Source organism: Homarus americanus, unplaced genomic scaffold (genome assembly GCF_018991925.1).
Source record: "Homarus americanus isolate GMGI-L3 unplaced genomic scaffold, GMGI_Hamer_2.0 scaffold45562, whole genome shotgun sequence".
NCBI classification, from domain to species: domain Eukaryota; kingdom Metazoa; phylum Arthropoda; class Malacostraca; order Decapoda; family Nephropidae; genus Homarus; species Homarus americanus.
The window spans coordinates 11,245,520-11,272,120 of NW_024744839.1; the positions used below are offsets into that span (position 1 = coordinate 11,245,520).

At 45.8% G+C, this 26,601-nt stretch overlaps 2 protein-coding genes across 2 annotated transcripts in view; one reads left to right on the forward strand and one right to left on the reverse strand.

The window, feature by feature from the left end:
- Positions 1–2,301: 2,301 nt before the first annotated feature.
- On the reverse strand, positions 2,302–6,926 carry LOC121878179. The gene is made up of 3 exons (XM_042384221.1): positions 6,190–6,926; positions 4,286–4,420; positions 2,302–2,476 (listed from the first exon to the last, which is right to left on the reverse strand). The coding sequence occupies exons 1-3, from the start codon at positions 6,558–6,560 to the stop codon at positions 2,302–2,304; spliced, it is 681 nt and encodes a 226-aa protein (XP_042240155.1). The 5' UTR covers positions 6,561–6,926.
- Positions 6,679–26,601, forward strand: part of LOC121878180 (keratin-associated protein 10-4-like) — a 63,642-nt gene continuing 43,719 nt past the window's right edge. The window contains exon 1 of the mRNA XM_042384222.1: positions 6,679–6,766. Coding sequence (XP_042240156.1) covers positions 6,679–6,766 — 88 coding nt within the window. The remainder of the gene's footprint in view (positions 6,767–26,601) is intronic.

Below are 26,601 nucleotides of genomic sequence, written 5' to 3' on the forward strand. Positions count from 1 at the left end.
GATAGCTAGCTACTGCCACCAAGCTGATGAAAAAAACACAGCCACAAGGCTTGATGCAATAGCAGCCGAGGTGTATAAAGCAGGAAAAGCTATGCTTATATGCTGTGGAAATCTCCTAAGATCTTAAAAAATGCTCCATCTTTAAAACTTATTAGAACAAAGGATACCCGTCAGACTGTGACAACTAACGCGGGATCTCGCTGGTGTCCATAGCTGGTAAGATTATTACTCAAGTCCCCCTAAACAGACTATATTCTGAGGCGGAAAACTTCATCCCAGACTTTCAATGTGGATTTAGACCATCACATAGCACCACTGACATAATCTTTCCTGCCCTTCAGATATAGGAAGGGTCCAGAGAACAGCGTCGACCTTACTAAGGCCAACGACTTGGTCAATAATGAAGCCCTCTGGCGGAACCTCATTCGTCTTGGTTACCCACCAAAATTTATCACCATCAAGAGGGAACTCCATGATGGCATAAACGGTAATGTCCTGCACAATGGCCCCCAGTCTGAGTTCTTCCTATCCAAACGGAGGTAAAACAAAGATGTGTACTTGCACTAACTCTCATTTCCATTTCCTTGGCTGCTTTCCTAACTCGTGCCAGTGCCAATTGAGCCAATGAGGTAGACATTCAGTGCCGGATGAAGGGACTTTTTAATACAAGACGACTCCAAGAGGAAACGAGGATGTCTGCCGCTTCCATCACTGAAATTCGGTATGTAGCCCCTGGTTCAGCCACACCACCATCCATCCAGGTTAATGTTACCCATCGGATCAGATGTGATTCTCAAGCCTTTGGCTGACTGTGTACCTCTGTCTTAATCTGTGGGGAGCATAAATTTTCTACAAAGCTGCGCGTATATAGAACAGTACACCTCCCCACCCTGCTATATGGCAGCGAGACATAGGTCACATACAGGAGGCACCTCAAAGCACTTGAAAACTTTCTCCAACTTAGTCTATGTTCCATCCTCTGAGTTCACTGGCAAGACAAGAGAACAAATGCCAGTATTCTCGCTGACACCAACTGTAGAAGGATCGAGGTTACCATTATCCATAAACAGCCACGTTGGACTGGCCATGTTACCCGCATGGACGACAGTAGACTGCCGATGCAGCTACTTTACAGTCACCTAACGAATAGTAAACGTATCACTGGCGGGCAACTGAAAACGTCATTACTCAGGACAAAATGGGACAGGTTTGCAACAGCCAATCAGCTGTAACTCTTGATGAGGGGGCGGGGCATTCTTTCTAGGTTGAGAAAAAACGCTCTACAGTTGGTAGTCAGGACATCCACATCGGTGTTTCGCTTGAGCAGTGATTGGTAGTGTACTTTCCCGCGCTGACACAAACACATACACACACACACACACACACACACACACACACACACACACATACACACACACACACACACACACACACACACACATCCTTGATCACCGGAGGGTCAAGACCTACAGGGCTGTTACTCCTGCTGCGGCAGCTGCCCCCGGCCAATGTTCCGGCCCATTCATAAGTCCTCCTCCACCCATCCTCACCACAGGAATATCAACATAATCCCGCCAAAAGTAAAAATTCGTTTCAGAAAGAAGTGGGATCAGTGTTGAACAGTGATTAACAGTGTTTAAGCCAGTGAATTCAGCACGAGACAGTACCAGCGAGAACCGTGTCTCACCAGTGAGATATGCACCTCTGGGAACCGACCACTATCTTCTGATCAGGCGGTGTTAATCAATCCACCCTGGGAACAACCGTGGGTCGGCTTTACACCTGACCATCAGATAACACAACACCACCTAGCAGAGACTGAGGTATTGTGAGCACCACCCGGTGTCTCTTTGACCACGTGAGGTCCTTCATATCAACATCTATGGACGAGTCAATACACCACATGAACACCAAACCACCCGATGTCTCTATGATCACGTGAGCTCCTTATGTCAACACCCGAGGGCGAGTCACTTATATATCACGTAAACATTAAACCACCTGGTGTCTACATGACCATGTGAGGTCCTTCATGTCAACATCTACGGACGAGTCACCAACTGTACAGCTGTCCCAGCAGTTGTAAAACTGTCCTACCAGGTGTACAACTGTCCCACTAGGTATACAGCTTCCTCAATAGGTATGCAACTGTCCCACTAGGTTTACAACTCTCCCATTAGATGTACAATTCCCTCACCAGCTGTACAACTCTCCCACCAAGTGTACAAGACCTTTACCAGGTGTACAAATCCCTCACTAAGTGTACTACCACGTGTGGAAACAACAGTCACTGTCACTCACTCATTCATACTGCACCATAATGGTGTTACCAGGTGGTGTGGTGTCACTCAAGTAACTCACGCTGAGCTGTACATGAGTGACCAATTCTCTGAGAGCCTCGTCGCTATGATCATTATTACCAATCACTGTGTCCTGATTCTCTCGTCCAATCATCATATGGCCATTAAATTCTTCACTGAATTATTCATGTAATTACCTTTAGTAATTTCTCATTTAATCATTGAATGTCATTTTTCTTAATTATATGTTCGATTATTAATGACTCATTATTCATTAAATTATTAACTAATTATTCAGTTATCAATGTTATAATGTGAGAGCCAATATCCAGATAATTTAGTCATTATATAATCACAGTAAATAATGGAAAACTTATTTACTATTTTACGCGATATAAAAATATTCACGAAATGACATTAATATAAACAGTACATAAAATATACATAAAATACGAACCCACGATACAAACTTGATTTTATAATAAATAATATTAGAATAATCACATATGATTATTTTCAATTGACATCGTTCATTCAATTATTTATAGCGTTATTTCAACAGCCTTCACTTATCGCTGTACTTCATGGCTTCATCTCCGTATCGTTCACTTCCCTTCTTATTGTTACAACTTTTTATTTTTATTTTATCCTTTTTCTGTGACTATCGAAACTTTACGCATAACTTTGTATTTAATTTGGCAGTTACTGGTACTTGCAATATCAGACTGTTGATTTCGCGGTGAATTCGCTATGGCTTTTGTTTTCGTGTTCACGTTGAAGACCATGCTGCGTTACATCTTCCTAGGCATATTTATGTTATGCTGCGTTGAATTTACTGTATGTAATTGGCGTCTTCGAAAGCAGTCGCTGGCGTTGGCTTGCCTTGAAGGTGAAATCGAGTAAGCGTTTCAGTGATGTTGACGACTCAGGTGCGTCATATTTGCACATGCGTTCTTGTAACATGAAGCTCAGAAAGTGAAGTCCAAAGTGCAATATATAGCCCTAACGGTTGAATTACAATTGGCTTTGAATATCACTCAGGTGCAATGCACAGCTCACCCACACGCTGAACGCTGTTGTCTCGGGCACTAGCCCAAGACAAGAGATAATGTAGATACCATCAACCAGAATCAAAAACTAATCACACCGGATATAAATCTTCTCAAGATGAGGTGAACCTGACAGACAGAGAGGAACAAGTGCTACTATAGCGTGCGGTCTACAAGATAGGTTAGGTTAGGTTAGGTTAGGTTAGGTTAGGTGCTATAGTAGCACTCAGGGACAGTTGTTATTAAGTCGTCCAGATGTGTAGGCGTGTCAGGTAATCTTTATTATTACTGGGGTAATGTGTGAACATCTTCCATGGGTCAACACTCTTCTTATGGGAATAATCCATCCCGTGACCTTTCTTTCCCAGGTATTTCAATTAATTACGATTGCCCCGCCCCCCTCCCTCCAGCTTATTTCACCCAATGATTAAATAGCCTAACACTACCTGAGGTGGGGGAGTGGGCGGGGGTTGTGTTAGGTTTGGTTAAGTTACGTTACGTTTAGTTAGGTTAGGTTATTCTTAAGGTGAAATAAGTCGGTTGCTTAATATTCAGGTGCTCCGATAAATCTTACCGGGTGTAACTTGGCATTTACATAAACACGAAGTAGATTAACTTGTTTGATCTTATTATTCCTCGTATTGAGATTATATAAGTCATCACAGACGCGACGAGGAACATTAGTGTGAGACTACAGTGTCAGTACAGTGTCTTCAAGTGTCTAGCGGCATCAAGCGCGGCCAGATCTTTGCTATATGTCTTGATGAGTTTTATAAGTGATCAAAGATAACCTCATGTGTAGATGTTGACAGCCATGTTATTCTCGCCACAGTAGCAGTAGTCGGCAGTTAATAGAGCGGTGCTGAATCTCCCTGTGAGTCTTCCAGGTGGTGAGAGAATGTTGCCATAATCCTTGACACCACCCTGGCAATTCACCTGACATCAGTGATAGTTCTTAATCGTGGCTCACAAGTGCCTCCCGTAGCTACGGCCACTGTACACAGTATTGTGATGACACGTAGAGGAAAGTAGCAATGTTGCTGTTGCTGCTCAGCACTTGCTGCATCGCGGCTAAGGGTTAAGCTCAGTTTGTTGGAGCAAGAAGATACTGCTGTATCTGTCTCATTGTTTACATCTATGTCATAAGACCATCGTTACTGGTGACGCTTTGTTGACTGTTACTTAGAGGCGTACGCGGCTGGCCGTGGGAAAATACAATGTTAGAGGGTCAGGTAGAACAGTAGTTACTGAGGGTCAAAGACGTTTGTTATTCATTAATAGCCAGTGGTAGAACAGCTGGCAGCTGGAACCCTCGCCAGCTGTAACCGTCGCCAAATAATTCAGAAGGAGGGAATACCACGGCTGAAACCAATACTGAAGCAACAGTCTCCTTCCTCCCTCTCGTCCAATATAAGGTCATCCTCGTCGTGTTATGTTTGTACTGTACTAAGAAAAATGTCTTAGAGTTGTTGTCTTAATTAATCTTCCTTTGTGCCGGTATAAGCATGAGGTTGACTCACTGGTAATGCATATAGGTAATGTTTAGCTAATATTGAACAACCTAATCAAAGCCTGTGAAAGGTTAATCATCTGACGACTCATCTTGTATTTTGACTATCGCTTAGTAAACGAGGCAGGGTAATGTGTGTGTGTGTGTGTGTGTGTGTGTGTGTATTTACGTGTGAAAGTGTGCGTGCTTATGTGTGTGCGTGTGTGTTTGTTTGTGTGTATGTGTGTGTGTATATGTGTGTGTGTGTGTTTATGTGTGTGTGTGTGTTTGTGTGTGTGTGTGTGTGTGTGTGTGTATTTACGTGTAAAAGTGTGCGTGCTTATGTGTGTGCGTATTTGTGTGTATGTGTGTGTGTGTGTGTGTTTTTATGCGTGTGTGTGTGTATTTACGTGTGAAAGTGTGCGTGCTTATGTGTGTGCGTGTGTGTGTGTATGTGTGTGTGTGTGTGTGTATGTTTACGTGTGAAAGTGTGCGTGCTTATGTGTGTGCGTGTGTGTTTGTTTGTGTGTATGTGTGTGTGTATGTGTGTGTGTGTGTTTTATGTGTGTGTGTGTGTATTTACGTGTGAAAGTGTGCGTGCTTATGTGTGTGCGTGTGTGTTTGTTTGTGAGCGTGTGTGTGTGTGTGTGTGTGTGTGTGTGTGTGTGTGTGTGTGTGTGTGTCACCCACACCATCAGCTGTGTATAACTTCACACTTCGATGGACTCAAGCCTCCTCCACATGTTCTCTTCTACCAATACTACTGAAGAAGAAGCATGATCATAATAATAAATAAGAAAATTGCCCGTGCCCTTAAACAGACTGTGGCCTTCATGCCCTCGGTAATGTGATACACAAAAGTCAGGAACAACACAAAACACTTCACTAAGTACAGTAATGCTCTTGTACCTTATAGATAGATGGAATCTTTAGTGTCCATCAGTAGGCTACATGGACAGACAGACAACACAGATATATAGACTCCACCCATACCGTGCGGGCATAGTCAATATTCTCAGAAATCGTTTAATCTCTCACCGATGAAAACTTGAAATTAAAAATTATTCTGCTGAATGACTACTGTAGATTTTTTACTTATTAACTTTTTTTTTAACTTTGATGTCTTTGTGAGTCTAATTTTCCGGAAAACTATTTTATATTTTCATTGCCTTCTCTAAGTACACTAATCATTGAAACAGCTTTATGTACTTCGTGTGTAGTAAGAAGATATGAAAAATATTATTTACGGTACTTGAGGGAGACAACATACAGAAAGTCATAAAATGTATTCATAAACTCAATACTCCTGTGAAGGTGAATAGTTTAATGTATAATGAGGAAGGGAACTTACCTGAAAGTTAGGATGACGAAGGGGCGGTAAGACTTGTGAGAGAGAGGATCAGACATGGGTTTGCCCCAGTAGTCGTTGAAGAACACATGAGACAGCGGGTTAGTTCCCACCACGTCTGGGTTTGTTTTGATGGCGCTGACGTCATCGTGCACAAAGTCGCCCGTCAGCCCATTGAGGTAGACGAGGACCCCTGCCACCCACACCGTCATGTACAGCCAAGTGGGCGGCGGGTCCTCAGCCTCGTAGCCCTCCTCATGACTCCATGAAGACGAGGACGACGTGTGTGATGAAGAGGAAGAAGACAAAGGTGATTTCTTCCTTCTCCTGGGCGAGCTGTGGCAAGGCGATGAACATCCACCACCTCCATCCATGGTGTTCTCACTCTCAGTTTTGTTAACGGTATAACTACCTTTGTTGTGGCAACTTTACTATGATCACCTTAAACGTCAGAGGGACTCAAGTATCATGTATTACCCCATAGGTTCCAGCATGAGTCTGAGTGGCCCTCTCAACACCAGCATGAGTCTTGGTGACCCACTGGGTGCCAACATAGGTTGTGGTGATCTGGGTGCCAGCTGTACTCTGAGCACCACACCACTACTCACAACACAACAAACTCACTATTTTTCGTACAATATCACTTGCCACTATCATCATTACTCTAGAAAAATAATATCTTCACTTAAGTTACACATCTTACGGATTTTCTTCATAAACACAACATTGTCTTATCTTTCTGATCACCTAAGAAGAAAAAATATTTTAAAAATATAATGGATGTTAAGTATTACATAATTATATAACAGAATATAACAATAATAACAGAAGGTTTACCAACGTATGACGACACAACACAACACAACACAACATAAAACTGCACAACACAACACAACAAAAAAACAACTCAACACAACAAAAACAACACAACACAACACAACAAAAACAACACAACACAACCTCAAAATATAACATTCGAACATAGCGTCTCGTTGTTTGTGATGCTCCGTTTACTGACTAAAGCAGATCAGGTGAACATACAAAACAATGAAGCAGATCACATGAACAAAAAAACTAACCCAGAACACATAAACACATAAAAAAATGAAGCAGATCACGTGAAAACACAAAACACTGCTGACAACAATTGAACACGTCAATCAAAATATTGTTTGTGTTTATAGTGGTAAATGATAACGAGCGTAACATATACAGACAACACTAACCTTTAGTTACCAACAATCTTAAAAACAGACAGACCGACAGACAGACAGACAGACACACACACACACACACTACTACTACTACTACTACTACTACTACTACTACTACTACTACTACTACTACTACTTTGCTGTCACTCGGAATCGAGTATGACGATCATCCAGCTATGATACAATGATATGAGTTATTAGGGATGTCACCTAGGTTGGTGAGTTTTAATGTGACTAAAGAGGCCGATACGGGACCGGCACCATCGTTCACAGAAGTTGCACATGTGGATGGCTTCATCTAGTGCAGGAGGGGCGGCGGCAGCGTCTTTCCGGCGCTGGCGCTTGTCTGCCTCAGTTAGCAGTCGGGTTAATTCGAAGGTATTGACACCTCTTGTGGTGATCATCCAAGCGTTACGGTGTGGAGTAATCGTCTCCCAGGTGATGGGGTTGGTTTGACACTTTTTCAGGTTTGTCTTAAGACTATCCTTATACCTTTTCAGTTGCCCGCCAGGGTTACATTTACTATTCGTTTGGTGACTGTAAAGTAGCTGCATTGGCAGTCTACTGTCGTCCATGCGGGTAACATGGCCAGCCCAATGTAGTTGTTCATGGATAATGGTAGCCTCGATGCTTTTACAGTTGGTGTCAGCGAGAACACTGGCGTTTGTCCTCTTGTCTTCCCAGAGAACTCAGAGGATGGAACGTAAACTACGCTGGTGAAAGTTTTCAAGTGCCTTGAGGTTGGCCCTGACCCCTCCCCTGTTATATCCCACCTTCCTACCAACCTCACTACACCGGGATTTATCAGCAAAGCATTCAAGTGATCATTGCAATGATTGGTTACCAAACATTGATTCGATAGTGTATTACAAGGAAAAACGCAGCATTGTAATACCAGACCGTGGGCACTTAGTCGATCACCCTCAAAGTGCCAGTGACAAGGACCACCGCGGTGTTTACATTTACAGTGGGTACTGTGTCGGCGACCCCTTAAGTACCCGAGACAAGGACTTGCGGTGTTTACGACTAGACAAATATTAACAGATGTCTACCAATGTCAGTGGCCCTCAAAGCGCCATCATAAACAAAAGCCCATTAGGATCATTACCTCCACTAGGAAACCAGAGAAACCTACCCCTGACAGACCGTACCAATACACTGAAGTTCCTCGAATATGGTACGGTCTCCCCTCTTTACTGCTCTCCAACTTCACTTCCTTAGCTACTAAATTTGACGAACTGGTAACCACAGTCCAATCATTCCCTGCCAACGTCGTTGCCGTGTGTGAAGCTTGGCAAATTATTCCTGAAACGTGCCACATTGAGGGATATCAACTCTTTCATCACCTTCGCTCATGTGGACGTGGAGAGGGCGTTGCTCTCTTCTCTCTTTGTGATAAACCTTTAAAGCATACACCTGAATACTATATTATTGATTGTGACACTGTCAAAGACATCAGGCCACCTGACTTATTGTATCTTGAACTTTTTAATTACTACATTGAATCAGGTGTGCTTGAGGACATTATTGCTGTTTATCCCAAATTTGCTAGCCCACACTGATTAGTCTTCAATTAGAATATGGCGTCCAATGTATGTGAACCACTGACCTACAGTACATATACTGCTAATCAATATGATGTATTTCTTTGTGTACGAACCTCTGTCCTGCATGGCAGTGAACAGTGACATTGCCCACATGAATCTGACTTCTATATATATATAGCTGCAAATCAATATGTTGTATTTCTTTGTGTATGAACCTCGGTCCTGCGCGGCAGTGAGAAGTGATACCACCCTCAGTGTCAAGACCTGACTGAATTACTCAGAATAGGCAAACTGTACTACAAGCTTTGTCAGTAAATTTGTTAAACTTAACTTAACTTCTCTCAAGATGAACTACGCCCGCCACGCCTAGATGTTTTAGTCCCAGCTGATGTGGAAGTATTATGGGTACGTGTCGTGCCACGTGACACTCGCGCCAGACTGCTTCTATCATTTACTGTCTTGAATACCATCCACCTCGCTCACCCACCAGAGACACTCTTATCAATCACCTCATTACCGCCTCAGACCATCTCAGAGTTAGGTACCCATGTGCCAAGCTAGTATTATGCAGGAGTTATAACAAAATTGACACTGTTATTATTATAAACTCTGTATCTGCATTTTTCTGGCTAAACTGTTTCAACTCAATTCACACACACACTGTCAAAATACCCTTGACCTTATCTTAACTGACTTAGCCGACCAGTACCAACCAGTACCAATGCCTCCTCCTGGGTGTACCATACACCTATCAGTGCTCTGGTCTCCAGCTGCCACTACCAGCTAAGTGCAGAGACCCTACATCAAGACCTACAGGCCGATTACTGTCTTTGCAGTGCGTCTCTTCGGGCAGCGGATAGCTCACCACCCCTGGACTGAAGTACTTCGTGTGGATGACGTGGACACCAAATGGATAAATTATACCAACATCACCACGGAAGCTCACCACCACTTCTTCCCCGAGAAGTCCGTCAGATCATACCAAGCTGACTTGCCCTGGATCACACCTCGGATAAGAAGACTTATGCCACAGAGAGACAGCGCCGTTCATCTCATGACCGCAACCGATGCAGGTCTCTTCTCAACCAAGTCATCCGCGAAATACGTAATGCAAAGAAGTCTCAATACCCAACCAAATTGCAACACCTGAAGCACACAAACATCAGTTAGTGGTATGGTAAACTTAAACAAGTCTGTGGACTAAACAATAAGACACACCCCCTCCCCTTCCTTAGTCACCTCACGAAATGTGACGCAGCTGAGCAATCAAACAACTATTTCGCAACTATAAGCCAGACGCTCTTCTACTGACTTAGTAGAAGAATTCGTAGTAGCAAAACGTCTGGATAAGATGAAATTAAAGCGCTCCACCACCCCTATTGACTTCCCAATGAAACTCTACACTGAGTTCTCCCCGGAACTGTCTCCATCAACAATGATTCCCTTAGCCAAGCAAGAGCTCCAGCTGACTGGAAAACCTCATATATGTCACCAGTGCCCAAGTCAACCTGCTCACAATCCCTAAATGAGCTATGACCCATTACCCTCACCCCAATATCTAACTTAATCTGTGAAAGTTTCGTGTTTGTCTTGGCTTATCCTGATACTGCAAGCGCCATAGATACTCAGCATTTTGTCAATATGAAAACTTCCTCCACCATTCACTGTCTTGTCAGCTTTCTCGACTACATATACAGCCATCTGGAAAAAGAAAAACGTCTGTGGCTGTCACCTTTATTGACTTAACCAAAGCATTTGACCTAGTCTACCACAAATTAATCATCAACAAAGCTATCGACTTCAGGTTTCGAAGAAGTCTTAATCCATGGCTTACAGACTTCCTTAGTAATCGACGCGATGCCATACGCTTCCGAGGGGCTGTCCCCACTTTTCAGTCACTCGCCTGTGGCGTTCCCCAAGGCACCAAGATAGGACCGCTCTGCTTCCTTATGCATATCAATGATGCCCTAAGAGAAACCCTTGCTCGTTGGAAATATGTCGACTACTCCACTATTGGAATCAGAGTCAACAACTCGGATTCCGATTACACCGCCCTCCACGATTTATTGAGCAGTCTCCAAAATTGGGCCACCAACAACCACGTCACCATCAACCATGGTTATGCACATCAACCTCTCCTCCGACGTTGTCCCACCCCCTTCCATTACTTCAGGTCCCAACACACTCCAGGTTGTAGAGTCCACTAAGCTCCTCGCCGTCACTATAGATAACAAACAAAATTGGAAAGCACACGTCAGAGAAGATGTCAAATCCTCCAGTTTCTGTCTCTACCTCCTCCGCCGACTCAAGTCCCACGGAGTTCGTGCGCCCGAGTTCCTCAGTGTTTACTGAACAATCATACTTCCCAAGCTCACCTACGCTACCCCTGCCTGGTCTTCCTCCTTAAATGCCACACAATGTAAGCACCTAGAAAAAGTGCAAAAGAGGGCATGCAAAATTATTCTCTACCCTTCCTACTCAACATATCAAGAAGCGCTCAACACACTGACTCTCTCGGCTCTCTCTGAGCATCACCAAGACCTCATCTGCAAATTTGGTGAGAAGCTTCTACACTATCCTCGACACCTGTTCCTACTACCACCCGAAATCCCATTTCAGCGAATTGCCGTTGAACACCACAAACGCATCCAGCCCATACGAGCACATACTGATCACAATAAGAACAGCCCTCTCCCAACCAGTGTGAAAATTACTAATAACTCGTAATCAACCAGTGTATCCACACCCAGTCACTCTAACCCTTTTGCACTGTCACTAAGTTGAAATGCCCTGTAGTATGACCTTCTTCCCACATAGTTATTATATATCATATTTGTATCACTTATGTTACGTGTATATTATTTGTCAATCAGGTGACCCATTCCCCAATTATGTAACTGTATATTTCGGCCTTTTGGCTGCCATGCTCTTTCAATAAACCGTTAATTATTATTGTTATTACACACACACACACACACACACACACAGCCCTGTAAATGTATTCAATGCATATTATATCATTATGTCTAAATCAAATGTAAGTCTGTATATGTTCAGCCACCGGCTGCAACTCTATTAATAAACCGTTCATTATTATTATTATTAATATTATTATTATTACACACACACACACACACAGTGGAATAGGGAAATGAAAGCTGAAAGAAGGAAGGAGAGTAAGAATGATGCAAGCCGGTCTAGAAGAATGAAAGAGGGAAAGAGGAGTGGAGACAGAGTGAAGATGGAGTGGAGGTGGAGTGTTCAGGAGAATAGAACAGTGGAGATATATTGGAAGAAATTATATTAGGAGAACAAGTGAAAGTGGAGGAGAGGAGGAGACTGGAGGAATGGAGATACAATGGGAGGAGGATTGGAGTAGAGAAGGTGAGAAGGATGAGTGGAGGTACTTTGATAAGAGGAATGGAGTAGGAGGAAGAGACAGGTATAGTAAAGGTGTATGTAGTCTGAGGTGACAATAAGGTGCAGAGACGTAGAGAGAGGCGAATAAATTAATGATTTTATAATTATGAGAATGATGTCAAAAGTTGCAAGCAGACGAAAAAATATATATAAGAACAAAAGAGAAACAGAGATACGGAGAAGGAAAAACGGCAAGGGATAATTAGTCACGTAAAGGAAAAGAAAAAAATAAATAAGGAGGAGTTGGCAAAAAAGTCACTAGAAAAATTCAACTTGGTGTAAAAATTGAAAACTTACAGCGGGTGTTTACAGGAGGAAACTGTATGGTGCCTGGGGGACGGTATGAGTGTTGGGAGGGTGTGTTTGGTGGGGGAGATGTTGTGTGTGGTGGGAGGGAGGGTGTGTGTGGTGGGAGGGAAGTTGTGTGTGGTGAGAGGGAGGTTGTGTGTGGTGGTGGAGGTGTGTGTGGGAGGGAGGTAGGTGGTGTGAGAGGAGTGGGGGAGGGAGGTGTGTGGTGGGAAGGAAGTTGGGGTGAGAGGGGTGGGTGAGGAGAGGAGATAGTGTGGGGAGGTAGGTGTGTGATGGGAGGGATGGTGTGTGGTGGGAGGAGGTTGTGTGTGGTGGGAGGGAGGTTGTGTGTGTGGGAGGAAGGGTGTGTGGTGGAGGAGGTTGTGTAGGAGGGAGGTTGTGTGGGTGGTAGGTTGTGTGTGGTGGAGGAGGTTGTGTGTGGGAAGGAGGTTGTGTGTGGTGGGAGGGAGGTTGTGTGGTGGGGAAGGTTGTGGTAGGAGGTTGTGTGTGGTAGGAGTGTGGTGGGAGGGAGGTTGTGTGTGGTGGGAGGGAGGTTGTGTGTGGTGGAGGAGGTTGTGTGTGGTGGGAATGAGGTTGTGTGTGGAGAGGGAGAGTGTGTGGTGGAGGTGGGTGTGTGTGGGGAGGGAGGTTGTGTGTGTGGTGAGAGGGAGATGGTGTGGTGGGGAGGGTAGGTGGATGGGGAGGAGGAGGGTATAGGGGAGGGAGTTGTGTGTGTGGGAGGAGGTTGGGTGTGTGGTGGGAGGAGGCTGTGTGGTGGGAGGGAGGTGGTGTCGTGAGGGAGGTTGGGTGTGGGAGGAGGTGTGTGTGGGAGGGGAGGTTGTGTGTGGGAGGAAGGTGTGTGTGGTGGAGGGTTGTGTGTGGTAGGAGGGAGGTTGTGTGGGGGAAGGAGGTGTGGAGGAGGTGTGGTGGGAAGGAGGTTGTGTGTGGGAGGGAGGTATGTTGGAAGGGAGGTTGTGGTGAGACAGGAGGTTGTGTGTGGTGGGAGGAGGTTGTGTGTGGTGGAGGGAGGTTGTGTGTGTGGGAGGAGGTTGTGTGGTGGAGAGGTTGTGTGGTGAGGGAGGTTGTGTGGTGGGAGAGTGGTGTGGTGGGAGGAGGTTGCAGGGGAGGAGGTGTGTGTGTGGGAGGAGGTTGTGTGTATAGGGATGTAGGGAATTTGAGGTGGGAGGGAGGTTGTGTAGGAGAGAGGTTGTGTGGTGGGAGGTGTTGTGTGAGGAGGAGGAAGAGGTGGTGGGGAGGAGGTTGTGTGTGTGGGAGGAGGCTGTGTGGTGGTGGGGAGGGAGGTTGTGTGTGGTGGGAGGAGGTGGTGTGTGGGAGAAGGCTGTGGTGAGGGAGGGGTGTGTGTGGTGGGAGGGTGAGGAGGAGGTGTGGTGGGAAGAATTTTGTTGGGAGGAGGTAGGTTTGTGGAAGGAGGTTGTGTGGTGGGAAGGAGGGTGTGTGGTGGGAAGGAGGTAGTGTGTGGTGGGAGAAGGTTGTGTGGTGGTAGGAGGTTGTGTGTGGTGGAGGAGGTTGTGTGTGGTGGGAGGGGAGGGTGAGGAAGGAGGTTGTGGGTGGTGCAGGAGGTTGTGTGTGTGGTGGAAGGGTTGGTGTGGGGAGGGAGGTTGTGTGGTGGGGAAGGAGGTGGTGTGTGGTGGGGGAGAAGGTTGTGTGTGTGTAGGGAGGTTGTGTGTGGTGGGAGGAGTGTGTGTGGTGGGGAGGGAGGGTGTGTGTTGGTGGGACAGAAGGTTGTGTGTGGTGGGGAGGAGGTTGTGTGTGGTGGGAGGGAGGTTAGTTTGTGGTGGGAGGGTGAGGTGTGTGGGGAGAGGGGAGGGAGTGTGGGGGAGGGAAGTTGTGTGTGTGGTGAGGGAGGTTGTGTGTGGTGAGAGGGAGAATGTGTGGTGGGAGGTTGTGTGGTGAAAGGGATTGTGTGTGGTGGGAGGAAGTTGTGTGTGGGAGGGAGGTCGGTGAGAGAGGGAGAGGTGGGAGGGGTGGGTGGGAGGGAGGTGTGTGGTGGGAGGGAGGTTGGTGTGTGGTGGGAGGGAGGCTTGTGTGGTGGAGGAGGAGGTGGTGGGAGGGAGGGGTGTGTGTGGAGGGAGGTTGGGTGTGTGGTGGAGGGAGGGTGTGTGGTGGGAAGGAGGGTGTGTGTGGAGGGTGTGGTGGAAGGAGGTTGTGTGTGGTGAGACGGAGGTTGTGTGGTGGGAGGAGGTTGTGTGGTGGAGGAGGTTGTGTGTGGTGGGAGGAGGTTGTGTGTGTGGGAGGAGGTTGTGTGTGGTGGGAAGGAGGTGTGTGGGGAGGAGAATGTGTGGTGGAAGGAGGTGGTGGGAGGGATGGGTGTGTGGTGGGAGAGGTTGTGTGTGGTGGGGAGAGGGTATGTGGTGGGAGGAGGTTTTGAGTGGTGGGAGGGAGGTTTGTGTGTGGTAGGAGAGAGGTTGGGGGAGGAGTTTTGTGGGTGAAGGAGGTTGTGTGTGTGGTGGGAAGGAGGTGGTGTGTGTGGGGAGAAGGTTGTGTGGGTAGGAGGTTGTGTATGGGTTAAGGGTTTGTGTGGTGGGAGGGAGGTTGTGTGTAGGGAGGAGGTGGTGTGGTGGGGAGAAGGTGGAGGGAGGGTGTGGTGGAGGGAGGTTTTGTGGTGGGAGGAGGTTGTGGGTGGGAAGAAGGTTTGTGTAGGAGGAGGAGGTTTGTGGGAAGGAGGTTGTGTGTGGTGGGAAGGAGGTTGTGTGGTGGGAAGGAGGCAGTGTGTGTGGGGAGAAGGTTGTGTGTGTGTAGGAGGCTGTGTGTGTGGTGGGAGGAGGTTGTGTGGGTGGGAGGAGGGGTGTGTGTGTGGTGGGAGGTTGGGGTGGTGGAAGGAGGTTGTGTGTGGTGGGAGGAGGTGTGTGGGAGGGAGGTTGTGGGTGGGAAGGTGGTGTGTGTGTGGGAGAAGGGTGTGGTGGTAGGAGGTGGGGGAGGAGATTGTGTGTGGTGGGGAGGAGGGGTGGGGTGTGTGGAGGCAGGGACGAAGGTTGTGTGGTGGGAGGAGGTTGTGTGTGGTGGGAGGAGGTGTTTGTGGTGGGAGGGTGGTTGTGTGTGGTGAGAGGGAGAGTGTGTGGTGGGAGGGAAGTTGTGTGTGTGGTGGGAGGAGGTTGTGTGGTGAGAGGAGAATGTGTGGTGGGAGGTTGTGTGTGTGGTGAAAGGAGATTGTGTGGTGGGAGGGAAGTTGTGTGTGGTGGGAGGGAGGCTGGTGGTGAGAGGAGAGTGTGGTGGAGGGGTGGGTGTGTGGTGGGGAGGGAGGTTGTGTGGTGGGAGGGAGGTGGTGTGGTGGGAGGGAGGTTGTGTGTGGGGAGGAGGTTGTGTGTGGTGGGAGGGAGGGTGTGTGTGTGGGAGGGAGGTTGTGTGTGGTGGGAGGGTGGGAAGGAGGTTGTGTGTGTGGGAAGGGAGGTGTGTGTGGTGGAGGAGGTTGTGTGTGTGGGGAGGAGGTTGTGTGGGGAGGGAGGGGTGTGGGGAGGGAGGGGTGTGTGGAGGAGGTGTGTGTGTGGTGGGATGTGTGGTGGGGGAGAAGGTTGTATGTGGTGGGAGGAGGTTTTGAGTGGTGGGAGGAGGTTGTGTGTGGTGGGAAGGAGGTTTTGTGTTGTGGGAGGAGGTTGTGTTTGATGGGAAAATCCTATAATTTACAGTAGTTTGTAAGTGTCTGTCTTCTTATTGATAGTTTAATAATTAACTACAATTCATATTCATTTGTCTTGTAAATGAGAGGCAAGTGATCTACTTACTGTTAAGTATTCATTGACCCAAGGGGGCTAATAGATAATTTCTAAGTTTCCCATGTCTAATGTAGATGAAATCGAACGCCTAGCGCAACTGTTTGCTGATAACCAACTCATCGATGATCAAGCCCAGACTGACATAGATTTTGAGTATGGAACACAGTTAAATGATTCGGTAGGAAGTAGTGAGAAAGTTATTGACGAATCATTTGACGACTTAAACCGTCGTACCCTACGGTCTGGTAATCACTATAGTACCTCACCTAAGTATACTAAAGCAGTTACCCCTGTTACAGGTGATAGTGTGTCTGTTGCTAAATCGGTAACAACCTTATTAACCCAGCCTTCGGTTAAGGGTAAGAATACTAACTTGCTTAATACTAACACTACAATGGCGTCCTCTAACCCTCACACCAGTACTACTACCACACCTAAAGCTGATAATGTTATTAATATCATGCAGCGCGGCGATTATGTTCGAAATTTCACGGGACAAGACGATTATAGGGTCGCACATTTTATTCGTGCATGTGAAGATAGCATGCGCAATAGTCACATAACGACTGACGAAGAAAAGAAAGCATATGTACGTTCCCATATAACGCAGGGTTCCTATGCAGGCAGTCGTTTAAATGCGTTTGGTTTACAAAGCCCTGACTATGAAAAGTTCAAGCGAACGCTAATTGGGATTTTTGGGGGTAGGTCACAGCTGGGCCAACTGCAATGGATCTTCAGATGGTTGGATCGCTGTATTCCAGGTATACGAAACGAAACACCCGTTGACGCTGTTGACATCGCGGGCGAGGTTCGCCAGGACATGCAAGCGACCTTCCAGTCATCAGGCTGGTACAACTCACGAGGTGATATGCCACCGGAAAATGTGGAAACATTGATAGAACTAATAAGTTTTCTTCTTTCCGTCCGTGTTCCCTTATATAGCCGGGCACAGGAAGTACAGTATGAACCACCCTTGGATATGGTGGAATACGCAAACAAGCTCTGTCCCCAGGCTACGGGCGCCTTACTGGCACAGCCCTCAGTGACGTCACCACAACCCCAGCTGTCTCAGATGCCACAGATGCCTCACCTCCAGACTCCTTATGCGACACACTTAGCTCAGATCCCTCCTCCCCGCCTAACATATAAACAGAAAACATCGTTATGGTGCGCACATTGTAATAAACGTGGCCACGTAATGGAAGATTGTTTTCAGCTCCGAGGTAATAGTGCTAATTTTAAGGCCACACCCGGTGCAAAGCCATTCTCAAGATCAAACAGTGAGGTAGCCAAAGCAGCACCTCCTACCCAGACAGCGCGCAAATGGTGCGCTCTTCACAAATCGACATCTCATAGTTCACATGAGTGCGATATACTAATATAGGCTAGGGGAGTGGACCTAAGTGAAACGGAGGTGTCGTATAGGCGCAAGCAGAAACGTCCCCAGGACAAGTCATAGGGGGAAGACCAGCGCACACCACAGCACGGAGAGGGATAGATAGGGTTGTTCCCACCCCTCCTCACAGCACTTCTATAGCGGCCTCATTAATAGCGGCGCTTAGAAAAGTGGAAGTGTTGTCAGTGCCGGTGAGAGTGGATAATAGCAGATTGGCTCTTGATATAGACACAGGTGCTTGCGCTAATGTATTGGCCTTGACATCATATCACGAGTTACAACGTAAATTCCCTCACCGCAAATTCAAATGGAGGCCTAGTAACGCTGAGCTCGAAGGAGTTTCAGGTACTCAGCTGAGCATCAAAGGAATGGTGACGTTACCACTCAGATTCTCAAGACGTGGTACGCCCTTCTACGCTGACTTTTATATAGTTCAGCAGTTCAATTTGCCAGCTGACGGGTTACTTGGTCTACCAACTCTTCGAAAGAACATGATAGATGTTCATCCACGTAATAATAGTGTTACGTTTAAAGGTGTTTCCTACACAGCAATGAGTCATTCTGAACCTATGCTCACCGCTAGGACGAAAGTGTTGTCTACCAATCCTATTAAGAGGAAGGCGGATCATGCGTCAGAGATATCTCTCGACCTCAACCACACACCTTCCCAGCGTGATTACAGCAGCAAGAGTTGGAAGATAGTACCTGCAATTTTGAAGAGTACTCTCCATTACCAGAATGAGGAATTCACCAACGCAACAATCCTGTGAGCTGAAGTGAACATTAGTTTCTGCAAATGATTCGTTCACTGCCCAGGGTGTGACAGGACGTGACTGCAGTTGTTGAGACTACTCATCAATCAACATCCTGTCAACAAAATTCTTTCGTATGGCGTGAACAACCCACCCTAGTGATGATGAAACATCCGGCTCCTGGAGAGGATGGTCTCTGCATTCTCGAGGTATGGTGTTGTGATGAAGCTGTGGTGACCATTAAAGGCGGTTTGTTGCACTCAGGATTTTTGCGAACATTGGGACCCAGTCACCGCGACCTTGAATCAGCTATGTCTGCTGTATATACACACACAAGTCTACGGGATTGCGGCATAATTTCACAATATCACGAATCTTAAATAAGTTGACGTTATTTTAAAGATTTTCTGATAATACAACAATGTCGAAGTGCAACCAAATAAATTTAATTCGAGGTATTGCTGCAATTGGGCCAACAGACTGACTGGCCAGATAGATCAAGTAGCTACCACATGTTAAGGTGATCGATCATCTCAGGGCAAGACACGCCTGTTAGAGCTGCTTGCCGTAATTATGACATATAGTAGCCTTGCCAGGGAAACGCTAGGTCAGACAGATTTAACATCCCATCATATATAAAGGGCAAGAAAGGAACCAACCCCATTTACGTACCAGCTTATAGACTAATTTACAGCCAGCGCGCTGTAGTAAAGATATGGTACAGGGTATGTTAGATGAGAATGTCATTAGACACTAAAACTCCCCTTAATAGCCTCCATTATCTCGTCCCGGAAAAAGGATGGTGGATGGCCCGTCATGATTTCAGGCGCGTAACTGATCAAACAATCCCCTGAGAGGTACCCAATGCCTATCTTGAGCGACATATTGCAATCCTTAGGTGTTATACGGCATTTAGCAATCCAGATTTGGTTTAGTGGGTATAAAATACCACTGATGAAAAAAAAAAATACGAGAAATCACGGCATTTAGCACGCCTCAGGCCACTTTTGAGTTTCTACGAATGCCATTTTGGTCTCAGAAATGCCCCACTAACATTTTCAAAGAATGATCATCATCTCTGTTTGCCGGACTAATTGGTAACACAGTCTGCGCTTATTTGATGATCTAATAGTAGCCATGACGTCGATTCCCATCTGGATAAAACTGCAAGTTTGCCAAATCCTTTCCACAGCAGGCTTCAAAATAAACTCTCAAAGTGAGTTTTAAAATCCAGAATCCATTTCCTTGGTCATGTAGTCGACGGTGAGGGCATACAATAATAAAGTTAATGATAAAGTAAAAAGCTGTATCTCAGTTCCCCAAGGCCCTACCCTCAAAATGATCGCGTGCGTAGCCTTCGATTATTCATATTATCGTTCCTTTATCAAGGACTATGCAACATTAGCATCGCCCCCAACGAGGTTGCTCAAAAGATGCAGGTTATATGATGCTGAACACGAAGAAAGTTTACGGGCATTGAAGACAAAGGCTAACTAATGCCCCGGTTCTAGCATTCCCAGACCACACTCAACCACTTCTGTACTGATGCTTCCGGAATTGGAGTCGGAGCAGTGCTCATGCAAGAGACACGCGTGGGAAGTTTAGAGGATAGCATTTGCAAGTCGCAAACTAATCGATGCTGAAACACGTTATTCGGTGACGCATTTAGAAACGTTAGCCGTTGTGGGCACTGGAAGTTCAAAAGACATTATCTTTGCCAAAGATAACCAGAAAGCGCATTGATCATGCGTGTTAAAATACCGAACTGTTCCGGCGGCAGAAACTATCAGGCAGAGATTAGCACGCTGGGTATCTGACAACCAAGAGTTTGACCCCGAATTTGTGTATTTTACCTGGGAGGGCGAATTGCTGTCGCCGACGCCTGGTCGCGAAATATAGGCACCAGTTATGCCTGCATCAGCATTCACTCTTCGCAGCTGGAAGATGAGTTAACGACGCGACCCATATTGGTCAGTCATTATTTTGCTCGAATCGACGAGGATGTTAAACTCCCTGCTATTTTTCCTAGTCAGTTGGAATTACGACATAAGATACCACAGGACGAGAAAATTCCTGAGGGTAATGTGTCTCAAACAGTCGTAATTATGCCACACAGGCAAAGCAGTAATGAGACAGCCCACGATGTCCCACAAGCAGGTCACCTGTGTCGTGATAAATGCTTAGCGGATTTGATGAAAGAAGTATTTGGAACACTTTTGAAGAAAGACATAGAATTACACATAGCTAATTGTTTGGCATGTGCTCAACATAAAGGATCAACAGGATCACCTGCCCTGATTCTCATAATATCTCACACCAGACCGTCCGTTTGGACATACAGTCACAAGTTGATGTGTTACAGCTCCCAATGAGTCATCAGGGATCAGGATAAGGTCTTAGTGTGTGTGGATCATTTTTCCAGGTTCAGGTCTTGGTCCCACTAAAAAGCAAAACGGCCAAAGCAGTAGCCCTATGCATTAGTGATGAATCTCATATGTCCATATACTACGCCTAAAGTTCTACTTCTGATAATGGAACAGAGTTCAAGAATGAGCCAATAGAGCATACTGTATAAAAGCACAATATGGAATTTAAAACAAACTTTTTGTGACAGCTTATCATTCATAGGCTAATGGCCTGTTGGAAAGAACCAATCGAAATCCTAGAAAGCCATTGCGTCCAATTGTTAGTGGTTTTCAATACGCATGGAGGATTGGTCGCAGGTTGCAGCGTCGATAAAATGGGTTACATTAGCTTCTACGGCAAACACTCACTATATTGTCTATGGTACAGATAAACGCTGCCTTACGACATCCTTACAGAGGCGCCATACCCGGTAGTATATAATACGGATGATTTTGGCAAAACAAATTCATGTCTTTACAGAAATTCATAACTAAGTACGATCATGTTTAGCGGCGTCACGCGCCGAATGATAATCAAAACATATAAACATGCTAAACCTATCGCACTGAACGTTGGGGACGCTGTTATGTTACAGGAACCCAGGCGAACTCCAAACTTTCGGGCGAAATTTCTGGTCCATTCCGCATAATCTCAAAAAAGAAGCAGGCAACAACTAAAATATGGGAAGCCCAATGCACAGATCGCAGATGTCGTGCACGCGGATCGTCTGAAGAAATTCCAGATAAATGTCTTACTCCAGCGATGATAATGTGATTGATACACTTACAGACTGTTCAGAAGCAAAATGTCCCTAAATGACCAGTGAAACTACGTTCTGCGAGTAGAAGTTAACCTGCACTTTCGCGCTTCAGATGGAAAACGTCGACGGCCAACTACAATCAGCATTGGACATTCTTCATAGTTCCAGCACAGGCTTGATGAATTCGGACAATAGTTTCACGAACGTTGTCGTTCGTTGCATCTCAACAGAATCGCAAGCATCAAACCTTTCACGCGATTACTGCTCCAGAATCAAAGGTTAATGCAATCAATGGAGTCAACCCAAAGTTTCGAGGATTGGTTACTAGGTTGCGAAAGCAATCCTGACGTTAGAATGGCCTTGATTTCACAGAATATTTGCATGCTGCTGAAATTTCAGTCTGGCAAATTGTAACTTCTAAAATGAACTAATAGATGAAAACAGATGCCGATAGACGTGTGGACGCGAAGCTTGTGCCTGTGCAGACGCTTCTGAAGCTTAGCAACAGCTGTTGCAGCATCATTTAACCTCCTATTTTCAATGACAATGAGGTTCACTATTATTACCCGCTAAGTTGAGTCAACCTCACGACAATGCAATTCTTGATCCTCATTCTATGCGAGGGCAAGATGAGTTTAATGCATGGCATTTAGAACCCTTCCCTGGTTTGTGAACGACACACTGTATAAATTCTTCTAGATGAGGGCTTCCCAAAGAACTTTTTCTTAGTAGATGAAGAATATTCATTGTTATCAATAGAGGATTCTGAGGTACTGTCACGGTGTAAGTCATCTTATCTACACCTACACACATATGTCCAGCTCACATGTTTGCATTTATCTCTGCTGCAGAGGGAATATGCGTGAATTGGCAGTCATATAACCAAATGTATGCACAAAGTTAAAGTGCAATGCAGCAGGTAGGCCAGTTAATTCCAAAGACTGTAGTTCCATTGCCCACCTTCACAATGTGCAGTATTTGTTCTTTTCCAAATCTCACCACTGTAATTTTAAACCAAAATGGTGTTAAGCAGCTAGTTGTGAAAGGGCATTACATGCCCTGATTACTGTGAAATCACTTGTAGTACATTACGGACCTGCCTACTCATCAGCATTTTGCGTTAAATCGAAAAACTCAAGTCTGCTTTTAATTCCACTTATAATGAATTTCTGTCATGATATTCAAATAGGCATGACAAATTAAAAGTGCTAGCTTTCGAACGAGACACATTTTGCTGATTTGAATAATAACTTGCCATTTTATCTGTCAGAATTTGCACTAACAAGTCTTACGATTCTCTATTCTGTTAATTCTAAGTAATAATGTTCCTGTTCTGTTATTGCCGGGCAGTATCGTCCAACCAACATTATTGTTCATAACATACTAACCTGCACGACAAAAGCTCCAGGGTCCCCTGCAGTAGAGAATACCCCTGCAGTAATATCCCCAGCTTAGTGTCTACACATCTGTTTATAACATTATTAGGGTTGTCTAGGATGTACTGCATCAGAGTTATTTAGGCCTCACAGAGCCTGGCTGGTGACCGAGCCGATGTAATAGGCCCCTGTCTCATCAATGAACGTATTATATAAATGGGTCAATACATCTGATATTATATTCAGATTCACCACCCTGTAACTTTCCGCTGTCTATGAGTACATTAATGAGATGGACACGTGAGCGGGCAACTCACCCAGAGGGCGAGACCTAGCCTGGGGCATTTCTGTAAGCACGCACCGCGATGCCCCTGCTTTGTAGCTCACCCTCAACTCATATCGTAAGGACGTGACCTAACGTTTATCATACATAAACGCTGTCCCTTTCTCATTCACTCCTAGACAGTGAGACTTCATGGTGTTGATATTATACACTCAGGAATTATATATACAACCTTTTATAATAAAACAAAGGAAGGTTGTGGTGGGAAGGAGGTTGTGTGTGGTGGGAAGTAGGTGGTGTGTGGTGGGGAGAAGGTTGTGTGTGGTGGTAGGAGGTTGTATTTGGTGGGAGGAGGTTGTGTGTGGTGGGAGGGAGGGTGTGTGTGGTGGGAGGAGGTTGTGTGTGGTGGGGAGAAGGTTGTAAGTGGTGGGAGGAGGTTTTGAGTGGTGGGAGGGAGGTTGTGTGTGGTGGGAGGGAGGTTTTGTGTTGTGGGAGGAGGTTGTGTGTGGTGGGGAAGGAGGTGTGTGTGGTGGAAGGAGGTGTGGTGGGGAGAAGGTTGTGTGTGTGGTGGTAGGAGGTTGTGTGTGTGGGAGGGAGGTTGTGTGTTGGGAGGAGGTTGTGTGTGGTGAGTGTGGTGGGGGAGGTTGTGTGTGTGGTGGGAGGAGGTTGTGTGTGTGGGAGGGAGGTTGTGTGTGGTAGGATGGAAGTTTTGTGTCGTGGGAGGAGGTTCTGTGTGGTTGGAAGGAGGTTGTGTGTGGTGGGAGAGAGGTGTGTGTGGTGGGAAGGAGGTTGTATGTGGTGGGAGGGAGGGAGGGTGTGTGGTTGAAGGAACGTTGTGTGTGGTGTGAGGTAGGTTGTGTGTGGTGGGAGGAGGTTGTGTGTGGGGAGGAAGATTGTGTGGTGGAGGAGGTTGTGTTTGTGAGAGGTTGTGTAGTTGTGTGGTGGGAGAAAAGTTGTTTGTTTTGGGTGGGAAGTTGTGGTGGGAGGGGTGTGGTTGTATGTTTTGAGAGGGAGGTTGGTGTGGGGGGGATTGTTTGGGGAGGGGATTGTTTGGTGGGAGAGGGTGTGGTGGAGAGGGGTTGTGTAGTGAGTGGGAGGGAGGTTGTGTGGTGGCAGGAGGTGTGGAGAGAGGAGGTGGTGTGTGGTGGCAGGGAGGTTGTGTGGTGGGAGGGGGTGTGGTGGGAAGGGGTTGTGCGGTGGGGAGGGGGTGTGTGGTTGAAGAGGGTGTGGTGAGGGGGGAGGTTGTGTAGCAGGGAGGTGTGTGGTGAGAGGAGGGGTTGTGTGAGGGAATGGGGTTGTGTGGTGGGAGGGGTTGTGTGGTGGAGGAGTGTGTGATGGTAAGAAACTGTGTGGTGGGAGGGAGGTTGTGTGGTGGAGGAGGAAGGAGGTTGTGTGCAGTGGGAAGGTTATGCAGTTGGGGGGGTAGTGTGTGTGTGGTGAGGGAGGTTGTGTGTTTTTTATTTTTTTATTTTTTGTATTACAGGCACAGGTCACTGACCCACATCGGGGCCTGGGGCGAAATTATAATAAGTAATAATAATAATAATAATAATAATAATAATAATAATAATAATAATAATAATAATAATAATAATAAATAATAATAATAATAATAATAATAATAATAATAATAATAATAATAATAATAATAATAATAATAATAATAATAATGATAATAATAATAATAACAATAATAATAATAATAATAATAATAATAATAATAATAATAATAATGATAATAATAATAATAATAATAATAATAATAAAGAACCATAAAGAAATACAAAATTAAGAAAAAAAGATCAACAGTGAGAAACAATATATGTTTGTTGTGTTGTCAAGGGTAAGAGAAACAATTGAGACCCTGCAATTGTGTGTAAATGAGGCAGAAGGTTAGATGAGCAACCTGGGACTTGGTCACAAATTTTCGTAATGCCGTATGGCAGTAGGGTCTACTATAGACAACACATTATGCTTCCAATATCTTCCCAGGCGGTAGTACCTCCCTGTTTGGGAGATTGTGTGGTGGGAGGGAGGTTGTGTGTGGTGAGAGGGAGGTTGTGTGGTGAGAGGGAGGTTGTGTGTGGTGAGAGGGAGGTTGTATGGTGAGAGGGAGGTTGTGTGGGAAGGATGTGAGGCTGCGGCGGTATAGGAAAATAACACGGGACTATCAACACCTGCTACACACCCACACACTCACCTAACACACTCGCCTCACGCACTCGTTGCATGATTCATCCAACTAATTTATTCAGAATCTCCATCACAAAAGAATGAATTATCAGCGAGATGCGACATTAAGAATAATCACCTCTTTTGTAAGCATCAAATGCCTCTTTTATGTATAGTTGCTCATACTTCCACCCGGTATAGTTAGCGTTGCCAATGGTCTTTCTCGATGATGTGTGAACCCAGAGTGTATCGAAGCATGATTGGGAAGCGCTCACGAATGAGGGAGTGACTCCCGGAATGACCCTAAGAAACTTCGCAATAGTAGTTAGCCTAAGGATAGTAAATAAACATTCCACTTCTAGCTCTGAATGCAAGCATTTCTTGCATGGTTATAGTTAGGTTAGGTTATGTTAGGTTAGTTACAGCCTCTTAAAACTGGAGTCCCATTACGCTACATCCAAACCAGAGACGTGGAAGGAAAAAAATGGAGCCTGAAGGTGGAGGATAAACTGATGAAGAACTATTGCCAGCGGGCAGAGGGTCGACAGGTGCTAGTGACACAAGATACCTGGGTGGTCGTGGGTGGTCTTATAGGACGGAAACTCCCTCTCTTACACAACCCCCTGGGACTAGGGAAAGAGAGGGAGGCAGAGAAAAGGAGGAGGAAGAAGAAGGGGGGGGTGAGAGAGGGAGGCAGAGAGAAAGTGGAGGGAAAAGAAAAAAATGAAAAGTTACAAAGAGAGAGGAAACGAGGGAAGGAGATAGATGCAAAGATGGGGAGGAGATGGGAAATATGCAGAGGCAGATGGAGAAGAAGGAGAGAGATAACAAAAGAAGGAGGAGGACGAAGAGGGGAAAGAGATACGGAAAAGTCACAAAGGGAGAGGGAACGAGGAGGAAGTGGACATCAGTGCAAGGGAAGAAGGGAAGAGAAAGAAAGAATAGAAAAGTAGGTAATAGATGGCATGGGAAAAGGGATAGAGGGAGAGGGAGAGAGAGAGAGAGAAGGGGTAGAGAGGAGAAGAGGGATAGAGGGAGAGACAGTGGGGATGGGGAGGGAAAGAGATACA

Excerpts from the sequence above, each read along its gene's own strand:
- LOC121878179 (XM_042384221.1), bottom strand. The coding sequence starts at position 6,560 with ATGGATGGAGGTGGTGGATGTTCATCGCCTTGCCACAGCTCGCCCAGG. Across the intron at positions 4,421-6,189 it reads TTCGTCATCCTAACTTTCAG|CCGCGATGCAGCAAGTGCTG; the intron begins GTAAGTTCCCTT and ends CTTAACCCTTAG. Across the intron at positions 2,477-4,285 it reads AGAACTATCACTGATGTCAG|TGAAGAATTTAATGGCCATA; the intron begins GTGAATTGCCAG and ends TGAATAATTCAG.